Source organism: Heterocephalus glaber, unplaced genomic scaffold, assembly GCF_053883595.1.
Source record: "Heterocephalus glaber isolate CG9 unplaced genomic scaffold, H.glaber_assembly_v1.0 deba00001452, whole genome shotgun sequence".
NCBI lineage: Eukaryota > Metazoa > Chordata > Mammalia > Rodentia > Bathyergidae > Heterocephalus > Heterocephalus glaber.
In genome coordinates, this window is record NW_028258302.1 from 1,478,908 (window position 1) to 1,504,247 (window position 25,340).

Below are 25,340 nucleotides of genomic sequence, written 5' to 3' on the forward strand. Positions count from 1 at the left end.
TACTTAAATCACCAAGCCAAGTTGTTCTGGGAAAGGGGGTATTGTATGTAAAATGAAACAATTTTTCCTAGCCATTTCAATGTGTCTGGTCTTGAATTTGCCTTGCCTATGCTATTTTGACTTCTTAACTAGTTTACGGAGTTCTCATAAAAGGTTTTTGGATTCTATAATCATTAAGTTTGTGTCTGTGGAGGAACTAGGCCTGGAGCTTCCTATTGGGGTTTTTTGGCTGGTTTTTTTGTACGGGAGATTAAACTCAGGACCTTGCGATTGCAAAGCAGGCAAGGCGTCACTGAGCTAAATCCCTGGCCCCTGGGCTTTTTTGCTTATGTCACACCTCTCAGGCAGATTAATGTTTGAAGAGTGTTATACATGTGGAAGCTGAGGGCTAGGATCTGAGAATTGATTCCCTTAAGGCTAAATATGCTTGTATACCCCTTAGAAAGTTTTGTAGACACCCAGGTACAGGTATACCAAATTTAAGGACCATTTTTTCAAATGGTTCAGGTTGGTATCCCTCTGGCTCCCCCTCAGGATTTTATTACATAACCACCCTGGATATGTTGTCAAGGTATGTACCTGCCTTCTGTATTGGGTCTCTTCTATCCATGATCCTAAGCACCTGAGCCAGAGCATGTATTTGACATTCAGTGGTTTGATGGTTAATTTTGTGTGTTACCTTCCATACCCAGGTAGCTGTTAAACTTTTATTTCTGTGTATGTGAGAGTGTTTTTGGAGGAGATTAACATTTAAACCAGTATCAGATTCAACTACACTAGTGTGAGCAAAGTGTCATGTAATCTGTTAGGGGCATGCTAAAATGGAGCAAATAGGTGAAGGAAAGGCATATTCATTTTCTCTGTCTGTCTCTCCCTCCTTCCCTCCCTCTTACTGTTTAGATCTAAATTGTCTCCCAAAGGTCTCCTGTGTTCAGAGGTGAGGCTTTCGAAAGGTGATTAGATTATGGGGATGCTATACTCACCAACAGATTAATCCATTGATGACTTCATGGCTAAATGTGCTGCTAGGAGGTGGGTCACTGGGAGCATGACCCAGAAGGGTGTATTCTTGTCCTTAGATCCTCCCTTCTCTCTCTGCTTACTGATCGCCATGTGTTGAGCAGCTTTCCTCCACTGTAACCTTCTACCACACCATTTCTGCCTTAGAGTCAACCAACCGTGGACTTAACCACGAGTTGAAATAAACCTCTCCTTCTTTAACTGCAAGTGTCAGGTATTGTGTTTCAGTAAAGTGAAAGCATCTCTCTCCTTCTCCTTCTTCCTCTCCCCTTCTTCTCCTCTCCTCCCTACTCCTAGGGATAAGACATCCATTTTCTCCTACCATTAGACATTAGCACTTCTAGTATTCAGGCCTTCAGATTCCAGAAATTATACCAGCAGCCTCCCAGTTCTCAGGTCTTGGAGGGAATTATTTCATTGGTTCCCCTGTTTCTCAAGTCATTAAACTTGGATTGAATTACACTATTGTTTTCCAAATTCTCCAGCTTGCAACCAGTACAGTGTGGGACTTCTCAGTCTCTATAATCATGTGAATCAATTTCCATAATAAATTTCCTCACATATCTATATAAATGTCCTAATGGCTCTGTTTCTCTGGAGAACCTTAATATAGATCTTGGTACTGAGAGTGGGTCTAGAGAAATAAAACTTTTGGTTTATTCACTGGAATAATGAATTAAAAGATGGCCTGCTGTATTAGTCTGATTTCCACTGCTATAACAAAATACTTAAAGACTGAGTACTTTATGAAGAAAAGAAGCTCTATTGTCAAAGGGCTTTATAGTGGTCCATCAAAATGTAGATCTGGGCCCAAACTAAATTACACTATCAACACCTTTCATCCAGTCTCTTCTCTAGACTGGTTGCTCATTTAAAGCCACTGTAACACTGTCCCCAATAGGTATCCCCAATAGGAATCACAAAGAAGTTATCAATAAGCGTTTGGTGAATTTGAGTTTTCCTCCTTATACTACATAGCTATCAACTATAATATCTTAAAAACACTTTTCCATCTAATTTTTCATTATTTCTTCTCTGAGGTAATAAATTAGGGATCCTGTAACCTGGGTTTTATTCCTTTAGACAAGTCCTGGTGAAGCTTTTATGAAGATCACTAAAGAAAAGCAAGACAGATATACCTGCCTTCAAAATGCAGTTGTGGGAAGAATAAAGAACAGACTTAAGTTATAGTGTAGTATTGTGATTCTTGGCCAAAAGCAAGAGCATATATCAGCAATAAGTGTGAACAATATACTGAGGTACTTTAAAGAGCTCCAAAGTAAGACTGGTAGGGCTCCCCACTACAGTGGACATTAATTTTTTCTGCCTGTCATCCAATCACCCTTTTCAAGGAGGAACACTGTCTCCTACTGTCAGTCCATATGTTTATGAGGGACTCTATCCCATCACCTAGTCAGATCAATGAGGTACAATGATTCTTTTCTGGGAAAAATTGAGAGAGTAGTAGTCACATTTTTTTAGCTGTACTTTAGTTAAAAGTGGTAGCTCCAGCCTCCTGTACCACAAAAGAAAACCTTTCTTTGAATGAAGCCAACACAGGTCAGTAAATAGACAAAAGAAAGGTTTGAGTCTACAGCTACCATGCCTGAACCCAGAGTTTGCATTACATAAGCCAATAATTTTTCTTTCCCTAAGCTGAAATTGACTGCCTAGTTATAGAACCAAGCTATGATCCATATAAACAGACTTTGATAAAGTTACTACAAAAATTTTTATTCAATTGTTCCCAAGTTATCTGACTTTTCAGGAGGTTGGCTAGTCATGGACAGGGTACATAGTGATTAAGGGCATAGGTTTATGTTTAGAGCCAGACATGCATGTGGTTGATTCTGATTTCCTAATCTTTTCAAGCTTCAGTTTCTTCATCCGTTAAATTCAGATAATAACAGTGTCTGCAGGATTTTTTTTCCATATATGAGGGCAGATTTTGTTAGGGCAAAAGACTATTTATACCTTGAGTTTTAAATTAATATTAGATTAATCAAAACTCAAAACCTTGATTTTATTTAAGCCATAAAAGTTCAACTTATAGGCATGCTAGTATATTTATAAACATATTTATATAAAATAATAGGTTTAAGGAAATCTTTTATTGAGTTTATAAATCTCATATATATTCTTTTTATTTTATGCCTTTTGTATGACTGAGCAATCAAATTTTCATCCCTAACAAGCAAAATGTTCTCAAGTACTCAACAAAAATGTATATATATAAAAAAAGTATATATAAAACATATAAATCTAATAGGTCTAGTCAAATAGTCAAATACTATTTATGAACTTAAATTTTCTTATACCTTTCAGGTCTAATCTTCAATATGCCATATTATTTTTAAATTACACTTTAAGGATATACACACAATTATTTTAAACATGAAATTATTAACATGGTAGTTTTGATTTCTTTATCTTCTCTGTATTTAATAATAGACCTTTTCAGGTTTGAAAAGCTCTTTAGTCACTGAGAAGAAGTTCTAGAATCTCTAGGGAGTTCGGATTACTGGGTCAACAATTCACAACCATGATAGAGTTACCATGTCGGGGGGCCAAGTTGAGGTGAGCAGCTTAACACTTCCTAGCTGTGATATAGTTTTCTTCTCAGGAAGGCTGAGGTTGACATTTTAAACAAATTGAGGCTATTAGATTGACAATTTATTAACACAATAAGGTCATTCAGTATCTGTCAGAAATTTGACATAGGGAGCAGGACCTAAGCTCTGCAGGCTTCCAGGATAAGTCTACCTGAGCCACAGGTAGACACAGTGAGTACTGTGTGTAGTCACCACGACAACAGGGAACTTCTAGCTCATATCTTCCTCAAGGCTTCAAATAACACCTTTCTGTAATTCATCTGACCAAAGTTTGCAACCTCACCCATCTTGTAAGAAAGAAAATTTCTATCACAGTTTGAGTGGATTTTGGGCCTCTTATGATATTTTAATGCAGTTGGTCTTTAAAAACTACTGAGATGTTTCTATCAGTCTTCCAAGACTCTAGAGCATACCTTTGTCAAAATTTATCAAATTATACATTTAAATATGTACTATTTGTTGCATATCAATAAACCTCAATAAAGCTGTCAAAACAAGAAAGATTTCCTTCTTCTTCTGTACTCCATGTCCATCATGAACTGGCTAGGAGTATTAACATTCTCACTCTGGGACATTGGCTGATGGAGAACGCACTATGCAAAACCATTTTGATTGCCAAAGTGTAGGAAAAGAGAGCATAGGCAAAGCACACACTGATTCTTACAGCTTCCACCCAGAAGTAGCAAGGCCACAAAAAATTTCTGTGGCTTTGTTACTAAGTGCTTATAATTTGAGAATTATATATTCCTAGTGAATTATAACTCATCATTATGGAGCCCTTTTTATCCCTAGTAATGCTGTTTCTCTTATAGTCTATGCTTTCTATCCTTAAAATAGCTAGACAGTAGATTTCTTCTAATTAATATTTTTCTGGGATACCTTTTTAAATCCTTTTGCTGTCAATCCTTCTATGTGCTACTCTGGATCTTCAAAGTCCCCCAAAGTCCCATATGTCAAAGGTTTTGTCTTACTGAGAGATGCTGGGGCATTTTAGAGGTAGGACCTAGTGGGAGGGTTTTGTTTCGTTTTTCATTTTCAAAAAAGCTCATTCTGTAATTCAGGGTCTCACTCTGTAATTCAGGCTAGCCTTGAACTCACTATGTAGCCCAGGCTGTCCTTGAACTCAAGGCAATCCTCCTGCCTCAGCCTCCTGAGTGCTGGGATTATAGGCATGTACCACCACACTCCACTAGTGGGAGATCTTTAATTCACTGGAAGCAAGCCCTTGGAGGGGACTGTGGGACCCTGGTCTCTTCCTCTTTCTCTCTTTGTTCCTTGATAGCTGATGTAAATGATTTGCCCCATCATGCACTCAGATCAATCATGGACTGGAGCCCCCCAAACTGTAAACCCAAAATTAGCCTTTTCTCATAAGTTAATTATGTCAGATATTTTGCTTTAGTGACAGAAATCTAACAAACCATGCTCTTACGTTTTAGGTGCATCTCTTTTAACTGGATATAGTTAGATCTGAGTTTTCTTAGCTGATCTGAAAATTTTTTGTCTTTTAACTGGTGAGTTTATTTCATTTTACACTTATTTGGAAAAATATTTCTATGTGTCTTGCTTTTCTTTAGAATTGATTGGGTTTTGTCAGTTCAGGTTTTCCCCCTTTGCTAATTGGAATTCAAATTTTATTGCTTTACTGACTACCCTGAACATTTTCTCCAACATATTTAATCTCAAAAGTTAACATTATTTTCCTTCACCTGAATAATTATAGAATCTAAAGTGGCTAACTCAGGCCAGGGATTGAGCTCAGTGGTTCCATTGACTGTCTCACAAGCCCAAGGTCCCGACTTTGATCCCTGGTATCAAAAAATAAAATAAAATAAAATAAAATGGCTAACTCCACCCAGGCACGGTGGCACATATCTGTAATCCTAGCTACTTGAGAAGCTAGGCAGGTGGATCACAACTTGGAGGCCAACCTGGGCAACTGAGGGAGAACTTGTCTCAAAATAAAATATAAATAAAAGGACTGGGGATATAGCTCAGTGATAGAATGCCCCCTGATTCAATTTTCAGTACCTCCCAAAAGTTGTAACTGCAAACACTCCCTCCAAATCTGTTCAATACCAAGCCCAGATCAAAACCATTCAGAGCTAACAAAGTTCATTTTTTCTTTCTCCGTAGCTCATTTTTTCTCTAAGGGGATATCATATTGAAGGTGCCATCTTTGTCCAGGGGTCCCAGTTACAAATCTCTACCCCTCCATAAACCCAATTCCCCATCTTCTTGTCATTGTTTTGTCATTAAAACCCAGTCCCCTTGGTTATTAGATTAGTAAATATGCCCGGAGCATCAAAAGGTCAGTGCCAACTTGTCACTTGGTTTTCAGCTATCCTTTTTATTTTGGCCACTACAGATTTCCCTAATTTTTTTTAAAGAATTGGCAATTCAGGGCTGTGGTCATAACTCAATGGTACAGTGCTTACCCAGCATCCCCGAGGCTCTTGGTCTGATACCTAGCACTACAAAATCAATCAATCAATCAGGCAAGCAAGCAGTATAATAATGCATTTAAATGCATATTTGCTACATTTTTGTAGCTGTTGTAGGTGTGTGGTTTTTGTTTTGTTTTATGGTTTGGTTGGGGCTTTTGTTTTTGTTTTGTAGTACTGGGGATTGAACCCAGGCAGGGCCTTTACTGAGTTTGTAGGTGTTTTATAGCAGGTTTTTGATTACACTGAATTACCAGGGGTGGAAGTTTCTTTTTCAAGTTTTTTCTCTCATTCCTTTATATTAGAAATATATTTTTCTGTATCTAGTTTTTTTATTTACATCTGGTTTGAAAGTTATATTTTCATATTTTTATACTAATAGAGGTTTCCCCTAATTTATTTAGACTCACACTTATACTTATTTTCCTTATGAATGTCTAAAGTTTACAGTATTTAAATCTTTAAACCACCCCCCTAAATAAATTAAGAATCTTGACATGCTCCTCCATCTCTCCTTACTTTACCTTCCTAATGCTTTGGAATCATTTGGAACTGTAACTCTAGATTGTTAGGGATATATCCTTTTAAAATGATTTTCTGATACATTTCTAATTTCTTTGTGCCTTCTATCCCATCTCATCCTTTTGTCCTTCAGTTTAATGGCTATCTGAAGGACGACTGAAACAATAGATTTGAGTGGAAAAGCAACATCCTTTTTCTAATCTTTACCATAGATTTAACTATGCCTAACTTAGTCTTTGCCTTTACATAACTAAAAAATTTAAAGGGCACTTTTCAAAACTTTTGACCAATCTTAATTTTGCTAAAAATTTTTAGAATTCCTAAACCCCAGCAATCTCTTTCCCTCTAAATATGTTTGTCTTAGGACATAAATTGTCAAATAAATTTTTGGCCCAATCCATCTCTTATTTTTCTTATGGTGGTAAATAATACATACATTTGCCCTCTTAACTTATAAGTGTATATTACAATATTGTTAACTGTTGTACATTGTTATATAACAGATCTTTAGAATATTTTTGAACATCTAATATGACTAAAACGCTATGCCTACTGGATAACAATACTCCATAAACCCTGGCAATTACCATTCTACTTTCTGATTCTATACATCTGATTACATCAGATGCCTCATACAGAGCCATGTTTAGTGGCACAGACCTGTAATCCCATCACCTTTGGAAGGATGAGGCAGGAGGCCCACAAGTTTGAGCTCAGCCTGGATAATTCAGTGACATTAAAGAAAAGGAAACCTCATGTAAGTGGAATAATTTAGTGTTCATAATGTCTTTAAGTTTCATCCATGTGATACATAAAGTAACAGAGTTTTCTTCTATTTAAAGGCCAAATAGAATTATATAGATATATATTGCATGTATAGGCTATTTTTATTTTATTTTATTTTTAGTAATGGAGGTTGAATCTTAGAGCATTTATACTGAGCTATGTCCTCAGCCTTTTTAAATATTTTATTTTAAGACACTGCCTCGTTAAATTGTGAAGTTGCACAGGCTGATCTTGAACTTCTAATCCTCCTGCCTCTGTTTCCCAGAGCACTGGGATTGCAGGTGTGCACCACCATGCCTGGCATGCCATTTTCTTTATTCATTCATTCATTCATGGACATTTAGGTTGCTTACCTGTCTTTGCTATTGTGAATGAAAATGGGTATCTTAGACTGTTCAGGCTGCTATGACAAAGTACCAGAAACTGGGTGACTCATAAACAAAGCAAGCAATTCTAGAGGCTGGAAATCTGAGACCAAGATGTCAGCACAGTCAGGTTCTGGTGAGGGCCCTCTTCTGGGTTGTGTCCTAATATGGCAGAACAAACAGGAGAGAGATCTCTGGATTCCCTTTTATAGAGGCCCTAATCCCATTCATGAGGGCTCTGGTGTCATGATCTAATTTCCACTCCCTATTACCTTTACATTAAGGGTTAGAATTTCAATTTTAAAGTTTTGGGGTGACATGAACAGTCCATAGCAACAGGTGTGCAAATACCTCTTTGAGATCCTGTTTTCAATTTTTCTAGATATATACTCAGAAGTGAGATTGCTAGATAATATGGTAATTCTATTTTTAAGATTTTGAGGAATTTCATAATATTTTCCATAAGGGTTACACCATTTTACAATCCACCCACAATGCACAAGGATTCCAATTTTTCCATAAATTTATCCATACCTGTTATCTTGCTTATTTCTTATAGTCACTAATAAGTATAAGATGATAGCTCATTGTGATTTTGATCCCATTTCCCTGATTAGTGATGTTGAACATTTTTTGATACACTTGTGTATCTTCTATGAAGACAAGTCATTTAGGTCCTTTGACCATTTTTTAATCAGGTCATTTTTTAAAATTTTTGTAAGACTCCTTTATATATTTTAAATATTAACTCATCAGATATAGGGTTTGCAAATATTTTCTTCCATTGCACAGGTTGCCTCTTCACTCTGTTGCTTGCTTCCTGTGCTGTCCAAAAGTTTTTGATGTAGTTCTGTCTATTTTTGCTTCTGATACCTATTGTTTTGGTATGATAGAAATGCTAAATCTAATATTATGAATATTTCCCCATTTTCTTCTACAAGTTTGGTGGCTCCAGGTCTTATTTTAAGGTCTTTAATCCATTTTTAGCTAAATTTTCTACATGTTTTGTAAGGATTCAACTTCATTCTTTCGTATATGGATATCCAGCTTTCCCATTACCATTTATGGACGGGAAACTATGCTTTTCCCATGCGTATGTAACCTTGGCATCCTTGTTGAAGGTTTAGCATTTATGTTGAGGGCTTATCTCTGTGATCACTACTCCATTCCATTGGTCTAGATCCCTGTTTTTATGAGTACCATATTAAAATATACCTTGGTATGTTTTGAAATCAGGAAGAGCGGGGCTCCTTTTATTTTTCTTTCTCAAGTTTATTTTGGCTCTACTGGGTCCTTTGACATTCTATATGAATTTTAGGATTTTTGTTTTGTTTTGTTTTGTTTTATTTGTTTAGTCTATTTCTACAAAAATGCCTTTGGGATCTTGATAGGGATTGTACTGAATCTGTAGTATTGCTTTGGGTAGTGTGAACATTTTACCAAAATTAAGTCTTCTAATCCATAAACACAGAATGTCTATTTAATTTGTCTTCTTTAATTTCTTTTATCGATAGTGTATAGTTTTCAGTGTACAAGGCTTTTGCCTATGTGGTTAAGTTTACTCCTAAATGATTTATTCTTTTTGAAGTTTTTGGACTTCATAAATAAATAGGACTGTTTTCTTAATTTTTTAAAACTTTTCATTGTTAGTATATAATGCAACTGTTTTGTTAATTTTTGTATCCTGAAACGATGCTGAATTCATTTATTTCTAACAGGTGTATGTATCTGTGTGTGCAATCTTTAGGTTTTTCTACATATAAAGTCATGTTATCTGTGAATAAAAATAATTTTATTTTCTTTACAACATGGATGCATTCTGTTTCTTTTTCTTGCCTACTTGCTCTGACTACAATGTCCAGCACTATGTTGAATAGAAATGGAGAGAGTGGACATCCTTCCCTTGATCCTAATCTTACAAGGAAAGCTTTTAGTTTTTCACCACTGAATATGATGTTAGATGTTGGCTTTTCATATACAGGATTTATTTGATTAAGGTAACTTCCTTCTATTACTAGCTTGTTGAGGGTTTTGTTTGTTTGTTTTTGGGGTTTTTTTTTTCACGAAAGGGAATTAAGTTTTGCTAAGTGCTTCATTCTGGTACCAGGGATCGAACTTGGGACCTTGCACTTGGGAGGCAGGTGGTGGAATCACTGAACTAAATCCCCAGTCCTAAGTGCTTCATTCTGCATCAGTTGAGATGATCATGTGGTTTTTTTCTTATTCTATTAATCTAGTATATTACATTTGTTGATTTGTGTATGTTGAACCATTCTTGCATCCAAGAGATACATTCTAGTTGGTCATGATGTATAATCTTTTTAATGTACTTTTGAATTTAGTTTGTTAACATTTTGTTAGGAATTTTTGCATCACTAATCATTAGGTATTAGTCTATAGTTTCTTTTCTTGTATCTTCCTCCAATGTTGGTGTCAGGGTAATGCTGGCCTCATAAAATTAGTTTGGCAGAGATCCTTACTCTTCAATCTATTGGAACAGTTTGAGAAGCACTGGTATTCATTCTTTGTGTTTGACAGAATTCTTTAGTGAAGTCATTTGGCCCTGAGCTTTCTTTCTTAAGACTCTTTTAGATTGCTGATATAATTTCCTTACTAGTTATTACCCCGTTTACATATTTAATTTCTTTGTGATTTAGTCTTGCTGGGTTCTATTTTCTAGATATCTTCCAGGTTATCCAATGTGTGTGTTTGTTTTTGTTTTGTTTTTCACAGCACTGGGAATTGAACCCAGGACCTTTGAACTAAACACATCCTCAGTCTTTTTCTTTTTCTGAGACAAGTTTTTGCTAAGTTGCTATGCTGCTTAGGCTGAGCTCAAATTTGTGATCTTCCTGCCTCAGTCCCCAAGAGTGCTAGGATTACAGGCATGTGCCACCACACTCAGAGTTTATAATCTATCATAGCAGTCTTACATTTTATATCTGTGACATCAATTGCAAGGTCTGTTCTTTCATTTCTGATTTTAATTATTTGAATCTTTTCTCCTAGTTCAGCTAAAAGTTTCTGAATTTTGATCTTTAAAATAAGTCAGTTTTGTTGATCTTTTCCTATTGCTCAACTATTCTCAATTTATTTCTGTGCTAATCTTTATTTTCTTCCTTTTGCTAACTTTTTAGTTTAGTATATTCTTCTTTTTCTAGTTCCTTGAGGTGTAAAGTTAGGCTGTTGATTTGAGGTTTGTTGTTTGTTTTTTTTTGGTACCGGGGATTGAACTCAGGACCTTGTGCTTGCCAGCCAGGCGCTGGAACCACTGAGCTAAATCCCTGGCTTGAGATTTATTTTTAATAGGTGCTTCCTGCCATAATCTTCCTTAGAATTGCTTTTGGTGCATAATTTTTTATATATTATAATTCATTTTAAGTTGTCAAAAGATAGTTTCTAATTTCCCTTATGATTTTTTCTTTGGTCCACTGTTGTGCAAGAACATATTAATTTTCACATTTGAGAATTTTCCAGTTTTCCTTTTACTATTAGAAAAGAGACTTGATATGATTTAAATCTTCTCAAATTTGTTAGATTTGTTTTGTGACCTAACATATTATCTATCCTAGAGAATGGTCCATTGCACTTCAGAACAATGTATACTGTGATGCTGTTGGGTGAGTGCTCTGTGTGTATCTATTAGGTCAGTGAGTCTATAGTGTTGCTCCAATTCCCTGTTTTCTTAGTGACTTTCTGACTGGTTGTTCTGTTATTGAAGATGGGGTACTGAAACCTTCTGCTATTATTGTGCTACTTTCTCTCTATATATATTCTTGGTGCTGAATTGGCCTTTTTATCATCATCTAATGTCTTTTTTATCTAAAAGTTTTTGTCAAGAACAAGACATGAATATCCACTCTTACTCCTCTTTTTCAATATAGTACATAATTGGAAAAAGAAAAATAATAAAAGGGATATAATTATGAAAGAAAAAAGTTAAATTACCCTTGTTTGCAGATGATATGATCCTATACTTAGAAGACCCTGAAGACTCTACCAAAAGACTTTAAGAGCTGATAAATGAGTTCAACAATGTAACAGAATATAAAATTAACATTTAAAAAATTATTAGCTTTACTATACATGAATAATAGATTAGCTGAGAAATAAATTGGGAAAAGAAGTCCATTTGGAATAGCTTCAATAAAGTAAACTACCTAGGGATCACTATTTTATTTATTTTTGGTACCGAGAATCAAACTCAGGGCCTCACGTTTGCCAGGCAGGTGCTGTTCCGCTGAGCTACAACCCCAGCCCAGCTAGGGATCTAATCAAGCAGATGAAAGGTTTCTACAATGAAAATTTAAAAACACTGAAGAAATTGAAGAAGACACTAGAAGATGGAAAGATCTCCCATGTTCATGGATTGGCAGAATTAATATTGTCAAATTGACCATATTACCAAAAGCGATCTACAGATTCAATGAATCCCCATGAAAATGACAATGACATTCTTCATAGAACTAGAAAAAGCAATCCTAAAATTCATATGAAAACAGAAAAAGTCCAGAATAGCCAAAGCAATCCTAAGTATAAAGAACATGGCAGAAATCATTGCACTACTTAATTTAAAATTGTACTACAAAGCCATAGTAACAAAAACAGCATGATACCGGCACAAAAACAGATGTATAGATAAAAGGAAAAGAATAAAGGAAACAGGGCTGGGGATTTAGCTCAGTGGTTCTGGCACCTGCCTCACAAGCTCAAGGTCCCAAGTTCGATCCCCGGTACAAAAAAAAAAAAAAAAGAATAAAGGAAACAGAAACAAACCTTTACAATAACAGCCATCTAATTATAGACAAAGGAGCCAAAAATATAGTTTGGCAAAAAGAATGTCTTTTTAACATATGATGCCAGGAAAGCTGGATATTCACTTGCAGAAGATTGAAGCTAAATCTCTATCTCTTACTCTGTACAAAAATCAATTCAAAATCTGCTAGAAGAAAACATAGAGGAAACCCTTGAAGCCATAGGTGTAGGCAAAGACTTCCTGAATAAGACTCCAAAAGCATAGGAAATAATAGCAAGAATCGACAAATGGAACTATAGCAAGGGAAATAAAATTATCTTAGCTGGGGAAGTAGTTCAGTGGTAGTCTACCACTGAGCTACTATTTATCTAGAATGCTTGAGGACCTTTGTTCAATCCCCAGTATCAATAAACACACAAACAAACAAACAAACTTGTTCCATTGTGTAGCCTTTCCTCTTTTGTCAAAAACTAATTGACTATATTTAGAGTATTTTGGGGCACTCTATTCTGTTTCACTGAACTATTTATATATTCTTTCACCAGACACACTGTCTTGATTATAGCAGTATAGTGAGTCTTGAATTCAAGGAATATTAGGGGTTTTTTCAATATTGTGTTGATTATTTATTAGTCAGTCTCCCATTGATAGAACAAAATACACAACACCCACAACTTAATGGAGAAGAGGTTCATTTTGGATCACAGTTTGAGAGGGTTTAGTCCATAGATGGCTGCTTCCAAGGCAGAAACAGCATGGTTGAAGGGCATGGCAGAGAAAGCTACTCACCCCATGACAGACAGGAAGGAGTGACGGGAGGGGAGAGGTGGGGAGGACAAGAAAGGAGAGGCAAGCCCAGGTGAAGTGAAGCCAGTGACAAAATTACACCAGGGACAAAAAGACATAACAGTTATGATGAGTCTCTCACCTTTCCTTATAAACTTTAAAATTAGTCTGTCGGTATCTATAAAATACTAATTGCTTCTTGGCCTCCTGGCTAAGATCAAGTGTAGTATCTATAAAATACTTTTTTCTGGGATTGGATTGGGATTTCATTCAAAGTAGTATAGAACTACCTTTGACTGTATTGAGCCTTCCTATCCACAAACATGGAATAGCTTTCCATTTGTTTAGTTTGTCTTTGATTTCTTTCAACAGAACTTTGTAGCTTTCCTCATATAGATCCTGTACATATTTTATTAGCTTAATAATTAAGTATTTCCACTATGGGAGTACTAATGTAAAAAGTTCTGTGCTTTTCATTTCAAATTCCACTCACTGGTGGTACAGTGGTACCTCGGTTCACAAATGCTTTTGTTTGCGAACAAACAGAATTGTTTGGCAAATTTTTTGTTTGCAAACTCTGTATCAGGTGATAAACACAACTGTGACCATTTTTCCTGCACAAACGTGAACATAGGCATCTTTTCCAGAATCATGGAATGAATTAAGTTCATGAACCAAGGAACCACTGTATCTAGAAAAGTATTTGACTTTTGTGTATTAGCCTTATATCCTGCAATCTTACTATAATTGCTTATTAGATTCTGAGGGGTTTTCACTTCTTCCAGGTTTTGTATGAAGATAATCATGTCATCTTCAGTTAAAGACAGTTTCATTTCTTCCTTCCTAGTAAGTAAACTTTTTATTTCACTTTTTCTTACTAAATTAGGTAGGACTTTCAGTATACTTTTGAAAAACCATGGTAAGAGGAAATCCTTACATAGTTCCTGATCTCAGTAGGAAAACTTCTTGTTTCTTACAATTGAGTGTTGAGTAACTGGATTGGATATTTCCTTTCTCTTAATATCAATTAGGCTCTGATAGAACCCCAACAAGTAAGGCTCTGGATAACTAGGTTTTTTTCCCCTCCCCTTGATAGAAATGTAAGGAGATTTTCCCCAATATTTACTGTGAGAACCTGGTCAGGCTTCTGGAGGTTAAACTCACAAATGTGTGGGAGTCTTCCATATGACAAGGATTTCCTGGAGTTTTTAACTGTCAGAGTTTCCCACATCTACTTTCCAAAACTTAATCAATTATAGTTTGGGTTTTGCTATCCTAGCACTGGTTCCCACAGAAGTTTCTGTTCCAATATGCTGTGATTTTCTGTATCTGACTGTTTCTTTAATAATTTACCCTACTTTTCTAATGGATTTAAGAAAAGATGTTGAGTTCTTTCATTTGTTCAGCTTTTATTTGTTGTTAGGACAGAGGTGACTTCCAAGCTCTTTACACGTAGAACCAGTAATCAGAACTCTTGATTTTTTTACCCAGTTGGCCACACTGAATGCAGAATGATTGCAGAAATTAATTTTAATTTATACTTACAATAATTTTTGATAAAGACATATCATTGCCATTTTATTAATTTTTTCAGTCTTACAGTAATTTTTTTCATTTTTCTTCTCTTACTGCTTTTGTGTCTCATTGATTTTGTGTGCTGACATGTTTAGATTGTTTTTCTCATTTTCTCCTGTCCATCTGCTATTGGTAGTTTCCTTATGGTTACCATGAGGCTTACATAAAACATCTTACAGTTATAATATGTCTTAAGCTGATAACTACTTCAATCACATACAAAAACTGTGATACCTACCAGTTCCCTTCATGTCATCAATGTTTAAAATTGCATCTTTTTAATTTTGTATGCATTAACCTAGTTTTATACTTATAATTACTTCTAATGCTTTACTATTTTAAATTCTATACCAGATTTATACACCACCATTATAACATTACAGTATTCTTTGGCTATATATTTACCTTTGGTAGTGGGATATATAGTCTTGTGTGCTTTTGTACTGCTGTCTTGCATCTTTCTGTTTCAACTTGAGTGGCCTGTTTCACCATCTCCTTTAGTATTTCTTGTAAGTCAACTCTAGTGGTGATTAATTCCCTCAGTTTTCTTTACTTTGGAAAGACTTTATTTCTCCTTCATTTTTTTTTCCCCAGTACCAGGGATTGAACTCAGGACCTTGCGCTTTTGAGGCAGGTGCAGTGCCGCTGAGCTAAATCCCCAGCCCTTCTCCTTCATTGTTGAAGTCTTGCCAGGTATAGTATCTTTGTTTAGCAGAGTTTTTATTTTTTGTTTTGTTGGGGGTTTTTTCCCAGCATTTTGAATGTATCATCACACTCTCTTCTGGCTTATAAGGTTTCTGCTGAGAAATCCCTGATAAAATTATGGAAGCTCTCTTGTATGTGATGATTTGCTTTTCTCTTGCTACTTTCAAGATTTTCCCTTTTGCCTTTGTTAACATTTTGATTGTAATGTTTCTTAGTGTGGATCTCTTTTGTTCACCTAAGTTAGAGTTGTCTGAGCTTCTTTTATTAGGATGTTCATTTCCATCCTCAGATTTCGGAAGTATTGGACCATTCTTTCTTCAAATAAACTCTCTGCCCCTTTCCTCTTTCCTCATTATTAAATTCCCGTAATACATATGTTGATCCACTTGATGGTGTCCCATAAATCCCTTAGAATTTCTTCAGCGTTCTTTATTCTTTTTCTGCTTTTTGTGCCTCTGCCTCAATAATTTCAAATTACCTGACTTTGAGTTTACTGATTATTTTGCTTAATCAAGTCTGTTATTGAAACCATCTAGTGAATTTTTCAATTATTGCATTTTTCCATTTCAGAATGTTTGTTTTTTCCCCTTTTTTTTTTCTTTCAGAATCACACATATAAATTACAGACAGTGGTTAGCTTGGGAAGAAGGGAAAATGGAATGGAGATAGTCTATAAGGGATTTAGATTATATCTATAATGCTTAATTTATGTAAGCTAGGGATAGGAATAAGGCCTTTAGAATATAAGCCCCCAAGTTGTTTTTATATGGTTTATGTCTCTGTTGATATCCTCATTTTATTTATGCATCATTTTTCTGATTTTTAACATTTAGCTTTACACAGATCTTCAGTAATCAGCCCAGTAATCTAGCTGATTCAGGGGTGGAGTTTGGGAGTCTCTGAATCTTTCTGAGGGGAAGTGACTTTTCTAGGCTTTACACTTTTAATTTCCCAAGGGTTTTCCAGCTTCTTTCTCAGGAGATCACAATTTCTTACTCCCTCTGGTGTCTGTCTGCAGTACTGTACTGCAGTTTCTCTGGTACTAAGCAGCAAGCCTCCATTTCCTGTGTTCAGTGGCCACTAGTCACTCAAATTATGCTGACTTCCCATCAGTATCCCTAATCAAACAAAACATATACCAGTCCCCTGGGAAACTCTCCAAAAATTAAAAAAGGTAGAATATTGGACATTTGCTCTGCTCTTCTCTGTCCCTCCCAAGTAAGCAGCTGCATTTGGGAGCTTTTCCCCAATCATGCTGACTGCGCTGGCTTGTCTACCATATTGCAGGCCCTCTTAATACAGCCAGTTGCCCCACACCCTGGCTCTCAGTGGCTCCCCACATACTCTATTATTCCATTTCCATAATCCTCCAAGTTAAGCAAGAGAGGAACCAGTTCTCTGAAGGGCAGTCCTCTGAAAAGCCGGAATACTGGATGTATAGTCTATTCTTTTTTTCCCTCAAGTGCACATCTATGACCCAAGTTGAGTTGTGCCAGCTTAGGGAAAGGGCAGTCTTGTGTAAAGTGACTCTTCCTACCCATCCTACCCTTTTCTTTCTTTTTTTTTTTTTTTGGTACCGGGGATCGAACTCGGGCCCTTGCGCTTGCAAGGCAGGCGGAGGAACCACTGAGCTAAATCCCTGGCCCATCCTACCGATTTTAATGTGGTTCCTATTAGCTCTGTGTTTGCCTGAGATACTGAAACTCCTTAATTCTGGAAGAACTCTAGAGTTCTCATAAAGGTATTGGGGCTATACATTGGTTTTTTGTTTTTTTGGTACCGGGGATCGAACTCGGGTCCTTGCGCCTGTGCAGCAGGCAGCGGAAACCACTGAGCTAAATTCCCACCCCGGGGCTATATATTGTTGAAGTTGTCTCTGTTGAGGAATAGGGGCTGGGACTTCATATTCCATCTTGCTGACACCATCATCTCATATCTTTTTTTTAATTTATTTTTTACACATTTAAATAAATTTTATTTTATTCCATTTCCCCTCTCCCAACACCCTCCTCTCCCTATGTACAAAAGCTTTGTCTCCATTTTTTCCTTCTATTTTCACTTTTTTTTCTTGTCCCTTCCTTCCTTGCCTACGGCCATATCACCCTAAATGCGCCTGATGGCATCTGATCTCGGAAGCTAAGCAGGGTTGGGCCTGGTTAGTACTTGAATGGGAGACCTCATATCTTTCTTATACTGTGACATTTTATTTTATCTAAAACATTATCAATTGTAAAACACATCTCAACTTTGGAGATGATAAAATATGTAGGAAAAAATTTGTCTTTGATGATAGTAAGACACCATCTGTAGTAAAATGCACCAGTCTTGTTAGGGCAATCCAGGAGGGAGGGATAGGGCAGGAATGGGAGGAAGGAGAAGATGTGAACCCACCCTTCCCCGCCCCACAAAACTCCCAATCTCTAGAAAGGAGTCAAAACTTTAAAAATGCTTGGTTTGGGCTGGGGATTTGGCTCAGTGGTTTCACTGCCTGCTGTGCAAGCGGAAGGATCTGAGTTAGATTCCCCAGCACCAAAAAAAAAAAAAAAAAGAAAAAATCCTTAAAAATGCTTGGTTTGATGTAATTTCTAAAGTGCTGAGTTCTGTGACAGGGACAATGGAGACAAAACAGAAAAGGTTTGAATAGATCACAGGCACTTCAGGCAAGAAGAAACCATGTGATCATAAGTCTCAGAAATCTGCAGAAATTATACGGAGGGTTTGAATTTCTACCATATGGAAGGGACAAGACTCTGAGCATTGAGGACTCCCGTTGGCACCTGGTTTACACATACAGTATTGCCCAAATCATTTGACCCCCTTTAAGTTCATTCTTCACAGTAGACTGAGTGTTCTTCCTAAAAGGTGAATGGTATCCTGTCATTCCTCTACTTTACAATTTTATCATCCACAATCCAAATCTTATCGGGCATTCAACACCCTTTATGATCTGACCTATCTACCCTACCAGTCTCTTCTTCTTTTGACACAAGATATTCTAACTACATCAAACATTTCATTGTTCCCTAAAACACTAAGTCTTCCTTTCAATCTGAAAAAAGAACCTTCCACTTCTTTTTATCTAGTAAACACCTAATCATTCTTCAAGATCCCTTCAGAAGTGTGCCACGCCTACCTGTTTCCCCAGCACTTTGTTCAGGAAGTCTCTCTTCCTCTGATGTCTTTTCAAGGACTGTCTTATCCATTCCTGGCCCTCCTGACCAGTACAGGCCTGATTAAGCTCTCTCCTAGGTCCTACAGCACCCTGGGAACAACTGTAATGTCATCTATCACCACATTGTAACTTGTCATTTCAATGCACTAGAGAACACAGGGTCACACTGTCTTCACTGTCAATAAGAGAAAGGAGGGTGTGTTGAAAGAAGAGAAGAAAAAGGGGAAAGAAGGGCAAAAAAAGGACAGAGACTTAGAAGGAAGGAAAAGAAAACAAGGAATGGAGAAAATGAAGGAAGTTAACAAAAAAGGAAGTCAGAGAATGAATAAATGGACTAATCAGGACTTAAAAAAAAACTGTTGAACACAGAAACCCTAGCCTATAAGCTAAGTCTAAAAAGGGCACGTGAGACTGGCCAGGGATTCTTGTCCCATGATCAAAGCAAGTGAACATTCATTAGTCCTGGTCCTGACTGACAGCAGAAATTCCCTGAAACCCATAGCAGTTTTCCCTAAGGCTCCAAATCTGGAAGGATAATCATACAAAGCTCCCTGGACTGGGGTCCAGTAGACCTGGCTTGATAGTGGGTATAATGAAGAGCTTGGTCTTTCGATCAGACATTCTTATTTAAATCCCAGCTCCACCAGTAAGTCAGGTAATTTATCCTCACAGAATCTTATACTGAAAATGGGGTACTACTACTCAGAGAATAGTGTGGAGATCAGAGATAGTAGGTATGTAATACCTAGTACCAGGAGGCATTTGATACATGTGGTTTTTACTATTAAAATGTGTGTCACTTAACGTATCTCAGATTAGGTTACTATGTTTATTGCGTGGAGATTTTCAAGGAACAAGAAAATGTGTATAAAATAAAAGTGCTTTGTAAACTATAAAGTACCCTACAAATGTAAGAGAATCATTTGGGAAGGAGTCTTCTAGTTTAAAAAACAAAAAATCTTTGGGTAGAAGTAGGTTCAGTTCCAGGCCCTGCCATCTACTTGCTGTTTTCACGAGCAAGTCACTTTCTGTCAGCCTCTTTCCACATATGTCAAGTGCAGGTAATTCTTCTCAGGCAGTTGTCAAAATTCAATTCAATGTGAGTGAAAGCTCCTGGTACCTCCCTTCCTGAATGAGTGCCTGGATACTCATCTGATAGGTCAGGTTGCAGGTGTTATTAGTCCATATTCTGGGAATTGGCTACAAATGAAGAGGGCCCCATATTATGCAAGGCAAAACCCTAGACCAGTGGTGGCAAACCTACGGCATGCATGCCACAATGGGCTGTTTATCACTGAAAGCTCTAAAAGGTTCGCCATCACTGTCCTAGACTGAGAAAGGTAGGAAGGAATGTTTTGTATTTGTTAGAGGAAAGCTGGGTTAATGCTAAACTTCCATGTTTAAAAGAATTTTTTTTAATCTGCCATGTGAAGACTGGACAGGAAATGGCTCCACTGGGACAATCGCCCCAGCTCCCCAACTGTCTCAGTCTTAGGGACTGAATTATTGATTGCTACTAAAGGCAAACTCTCATTATGTTCCTGAGAGTTCTCTCATCCTATCCCTCACCCTCTAGTCCCTGCCACTGTCATTTTTCTTAGTCACAGAAAAAGTACTTAATAAAGTTGAAATGGTTCTCATGCTTGGTACTGAGTTCCCAGGGTGAACGTTCCAGGGCCATATCAAGAGGCCACACTGGCTCCCACCTCCAGGCCAGCCTCCTATGTGGCTCCTCTTTCAGAGGCCAACAAGGTGAATTCAGTGAAAAAAGCATCCACTGGAGGTCCAACTTTAAACTGCTCCACTACATGCCTGCTATATGACTTCATCTTTCCTCACATCTGTTTCCTCCTCTTACACCCTTGGGGATTGTTACAACAATAAGATGAAAAATGTAAATGTAACCAGTAGAATCATAACAGCATACAGTTAGATGCTCAATGGGTGTTAGTCCTTTCCTTTCCTCCTTTTCCTCAAAGGCCCCAGAAACTCAGCCAGCTTTCCTTTGCTTTTCAGAGCACCCAATCACCTAACTTTCTTGGAATTCATCTTCATTCTAGAATGGCTGCACTAGGACAATCTCCCCACCTCCCCACTTCCCCAAATAAGTACACAGGTTCTTTTCATTGAAGGGTTTTACTGCTGATCATTCTAGGGAAACAGATGCAGGCTTTGATGGGGACAACAGGTAAAAAACATGGGAGAACGTGAGGTCCCTGATCATGAATCCCTGAGGGCTTTCCTTTCATTCCTAAGGCAGGACCTCAAACCTCTTCTTAGACTAAGGAGGGCCCTCCCACTAGGAGGACCAGTCCTCTCAACCCAGACATCTAGAAGCACACTTGGGTTGGGGCACAGCAGGTGGGAACTACCAGGCCTGTGCAATGTGCCCTGAGCAGTCCATAGACTACATGGTAGCTCTTCAAACAGTGACACCGTCTTACAGGTTTTTCCCAAAGACCAGAGGACTGCAGCCTTAATGATAAGGACATGTTCTGAGCCTACCCTATTTCTCTGTCACTCACAAGGAGGTGAAGCTGAGATGGGGTCCTCTGACTTTCCAAGACAAGTAACTGCCTGGGAGATGGCAAGGATTTTTACTCCAAGTCCTTTCTGAGGACTTCCTGGAGATCCTGGTTTCAGAGACAATAGGAAACCGTTCTCTGAAGTGGGATGAAGGGCTTGACATCAAGGTGGCAGCAGCAGATACTAAAGATCTTCCTCCACTAGGGTGAATCTTTCACTCTCTGTCCCCCACTCTGTAAGTGGGGCTCCCCTTCAGCTGGACTCTTTCCCAGACTGCTCACCCATGTGTGTTTTCTGGTGGCGGATGAGATTGGAGCTTCGAGAAAAGTGTTTCCCACACAGAGTGCAACGGTAGGGCTTCTCCCCTCTGTGGGTCCTCTGGTGTGCCCCAAAGTTGGAGATATCGCTGAAGGTCCGCCCACACTCAGCACACTCGTAAGGCCTCTCACCTGTGTGGGTGCGGTGATGCACCCCAAAGCTGGAGCTGTTGCTGAAGCTCTTCCCGCACTCACAGCAGATGTAGGGTGCTGGCTCCAGGTGGGTCCGGTGATGCACAGCCAGTGTGGCACTCTGGCTGAAGCTCTTTCCACAGATGTCACAGCGGTACGGCCGCTTGCCCAGGTGATCTTGCTGGTGTGTGGTGAGGTCTGAGCGCCGCCGAAAGCTTTCCTGACACTTGGGACATTTGTAGTGCTTCTCTTCCAGGTGGATCCGCTCATGCCGGATGCGATTGGAGCTTCTTGAGAAGCTCTTGCCACATTCAGAACACTTGTAGGGCTTCTCGCCAGTGTGGATTCGCTGGTGTGTTCTCAGGTTGGAGGTATTGTGGAAGGTTTTGCCACACTGGGCACATATAAATGGCTTCTCATCTGCCTCAGGCTTTGGATGAGCAGTGGGGTCCCCTGGCCCTCCTGCTAGGGCAATGACTTTCTGCCATGGCTTTTTTGGACATGTTCCTTGTGGCCCCTTCAATGGGCTCTCCTGCCCATGCTCCTTTTCCCCAGGTGGGATCCGAGAACCCTCTGAGCCATCCACTCGCCAAGGTTTACCCCCTTCCCTCTCCTCAGGCAGGTGTGGTTCTTGACTCTGCTCCTTCTCACTGCCCATCTCTGAACCCTGAGAATGAACACAAATGTTCAACACCTTTATTCCTTGGGTCAGGCCAGACCACAGGAAATTTTTCATTCTGGTTGAAGGGACGTATACCTTCTCCCTTCTGGAATAACCTCAATTAACTACAATACTTGGACTAAAAGCCTCTAATTACTTTCCAGTGAAAAAATTTTCAGAGATATTTAAAGCCACACACCAGAGCAAAAAGACACAAGCCTTGTCCACCAATAAATGACATCTGCACTTTAAATGTCACTCATTTTAATACCATTAAACAATATCTGGATTATACGTTTTGTATACATAAAGGAGCTTTCATTTTGGGGTGAATTTGATTTTCCTACCTAAAACTAAAACTCCTTTTATATTTTATCTATTTTTTTAAAATCTTCCTTAAAACTATCTATTTACCTGTCTTCGAAATGAATATAACAGACTCTCACGCCTGAGGCTTTCCTAATTGTCGTTACAAGCCCCATCTCTGCATGCTATTCAGTGTTCTCCCACCTCACTCCTCTCCAGACCTCACCATAATTTAGCGATTGAAGGGTTACTGTCTGGACCTCCAAGACCTACTGCAGGACCTGTACTGTGCTGTTCTGATTGGTCAGTGCCCACAGTGTCAAATATCATACAAAGCTACACACACACACACACGTCACATTTTCACATGATACACATCCATACATAGCACAGACATTCAGCCACATTCTCATACCATACACACTGCATGCACAACTACATTACTCACAACCATATACACACAGCTATACACTACAGATAACATATACACATGCAGCCCTCCCACAATACAGCCACATACAACATACATGGCTATATACATACCACACATAGCCACACAGCCATACTCTCACAGAGCACATACATAAAAGACACACAGAGATGCACGAACCATACCCCCTACACACACAAAGCTTAAATATATACAGTACCCGGCACAAGGCCTACTTATTTAATCATCAGTAAATGCCTGCTAAGTGGTATAAATTCCTTTGGCTCCTACGGCCAAGGACAGAAAAGGAGAGAAAGAAAAAAGTATTTCTGATAAGACAAGAGTGATGGCATGTCCTCATCCTCTGGGCCTTGAAGAAATAATGACATTTCAAAAAGCTGAGGAGAGCTGGGCATGGCGGTGCACGCCAATAATCCCAGCACTTGGGAGGCTGAGACAGGAAGATCACTAGGAGTTTGAGGTCAGCCTGGGCTACACAGTGAGTTCAAGGCCAGCCTGTTCTACAAAGTGAGACTCTCTTCTCTAAAAAACATAGTTGAAATGCATGGTAGAAATGCTGTTCAAAATGACAGAAAGGGATAAGGGAGGGAAGGACAGACTATGCTAAGCACTGATGGCAGAGAGTGAAGACTGATTTTTGGGGGGAGGGGGGCGGTAAGGGGGATCAAACTTGGGACCTTGTGCTTGCGAGGCAGGCAGCAGAACCACCGAGCTAAATCCCTGGCCCTGATAATTTCTTTAGAGCTGTAAATATTTTTGGAAAAAAGCAACAGAGTAAAAGAATGGGCACTGACTGCATTTAGTGTAGGGTTACAATAGTGACACAGACAATCTTTATAACTCTTGGCAAATTAGTCACCCAATCTAGCCTCAACTCCCTCATCAGCAAACTGTGACACCTATCTACTCCACAAGACACTATATTAGAAAAAATGCCCATAATTACACTCAGCAGAATGTGTGACATATACTGATCATACAGCAAATGGCAGCTGCTATTACAGCTGTTGAAGATATTATGTACTAGCTTATGACAGACACAAGAATTTTTAAAATCCTTTAAATGATCTTAATAGGAAAGGAAAAATATTTTAATTAAAAGAGTACAAGATTGTATCTAATTCTCTCAAATGTGAAATAGACATAGAAAATCAATTCTTTAAAAAGCAGAAGACGGCAAACTATTTCTGTAAAGGGTCAAATAACACAACTATTTAGTAAATATTTAGGGCCATTGGATCACTACTGTAACTATTCACCTCTGCTTATACCATGAGAACAGTAGAAACAAGACATAAAGGGATGAAAGTGGCTGTGTGTCAACAAAACTTTATTTAAAACAAAGGAAGACAAATTGTCATTTAACAATCACTGTTAAGAACTCCTTAAAGAATTTGGATATGTAATATAAAAAATAACAGGCCTGCTTCACTTTCAAAAACGCAGGTAAGGGGCCGGGGATATAGCTCAGCGGCACAGTGCCTGCCTGGCAAGTGCGAGGTCCTAAGTTCGATCCTCATTACCAAAAACAATAAAAAACAAAAGAAAAAAGGCAGGTAAACATCACAAAGTATTTATTCTGATACTTACAATTCACCTCCTTGATCACCCTTTTAAAAATTACAATCACCCCTTCTTTCTATCCCCTCCACACACATACTACCAACTCCCCCTGCCCCAAAGCTTACCTTACTGATTGGAATTCTATTTATTTGTCTATTATTTATCATCTGCCTTCCCTTGTTAAACAGTAGTTCCCTGAGGGTTGGTTAGGATCTGTTTGGTTTTACTAATATAACTCACACTCCTACAGTAGTGGCAAGGATTACAGAAGCTCACTAATAAATATTTCAAGTGAACTGAATAAAGGCCAGGCTTGTCTCCAGAATCCATTTCATACTTACTTGTATGTATTCTCACCCACTGTTTCTCAGGAATCTCCTGATTCCTACCCACTTTCTCCTTTATGTGCCTACAGAATCTTGTGCTTGCTTTTACAGTGATTTACAATCATCTGTTTATGTCTGCTTCCACTAGTAGTTTATAAGCAACTTCAGGAAAGGGACTGAGTTGTCTTAGTAATCTTCTGCAGCATAAGGCTAGATGCTTCAATGTCTTTTAAATAAATGAGTGAATGGATGAGATTTTAATTTACTCTCTGCCCCTTCCCACTCAACCTAGGCTCCAGTAACTGAATGCAATGA

The 25,340-nt window shown here is 38.2% G+C and overlaps 1 protein-coding gene and 1 pseudogene across 4 annotated transcripts in view; one reads left to right on the plus strand and one right to left on the minus strand.

The window, feature by feature from the left end:
* The window catches only part of Znf691 (zinc finger protein 691), a 48,968-nt gene that overhangs the window by 22,053 nt on the left and 1,575 nt on the right, over window positions 1-25,340 (minus strand). Inside the window, exon 2 of one of the 4 annotated variants that reach the window (XM_004871836.4) lies at window positions 13,181-22,385. The exons of the other annotated variants lie outside the window; for them this stretch is intronic. Coding sequence (XP_004871893.1) covers window positions 21,522-22,376 — 855 coding nt within the window. The 5' untranslated portion in view covers window positions 22,377-22,385 and the 3' untranslated portion in view covers window positions 13,181-21,521. Of the gene's footprint in view, window positions 1-13,180; window positions 22,386-25,340 lie in introns of those variants that run through there. 4 annotated transcript variants of the gene reach the window in all.
* Window positions 13,483-13,644, plus strand: LOC147827175 (U2 spliceosomal RNA; annotated as a pseudogene).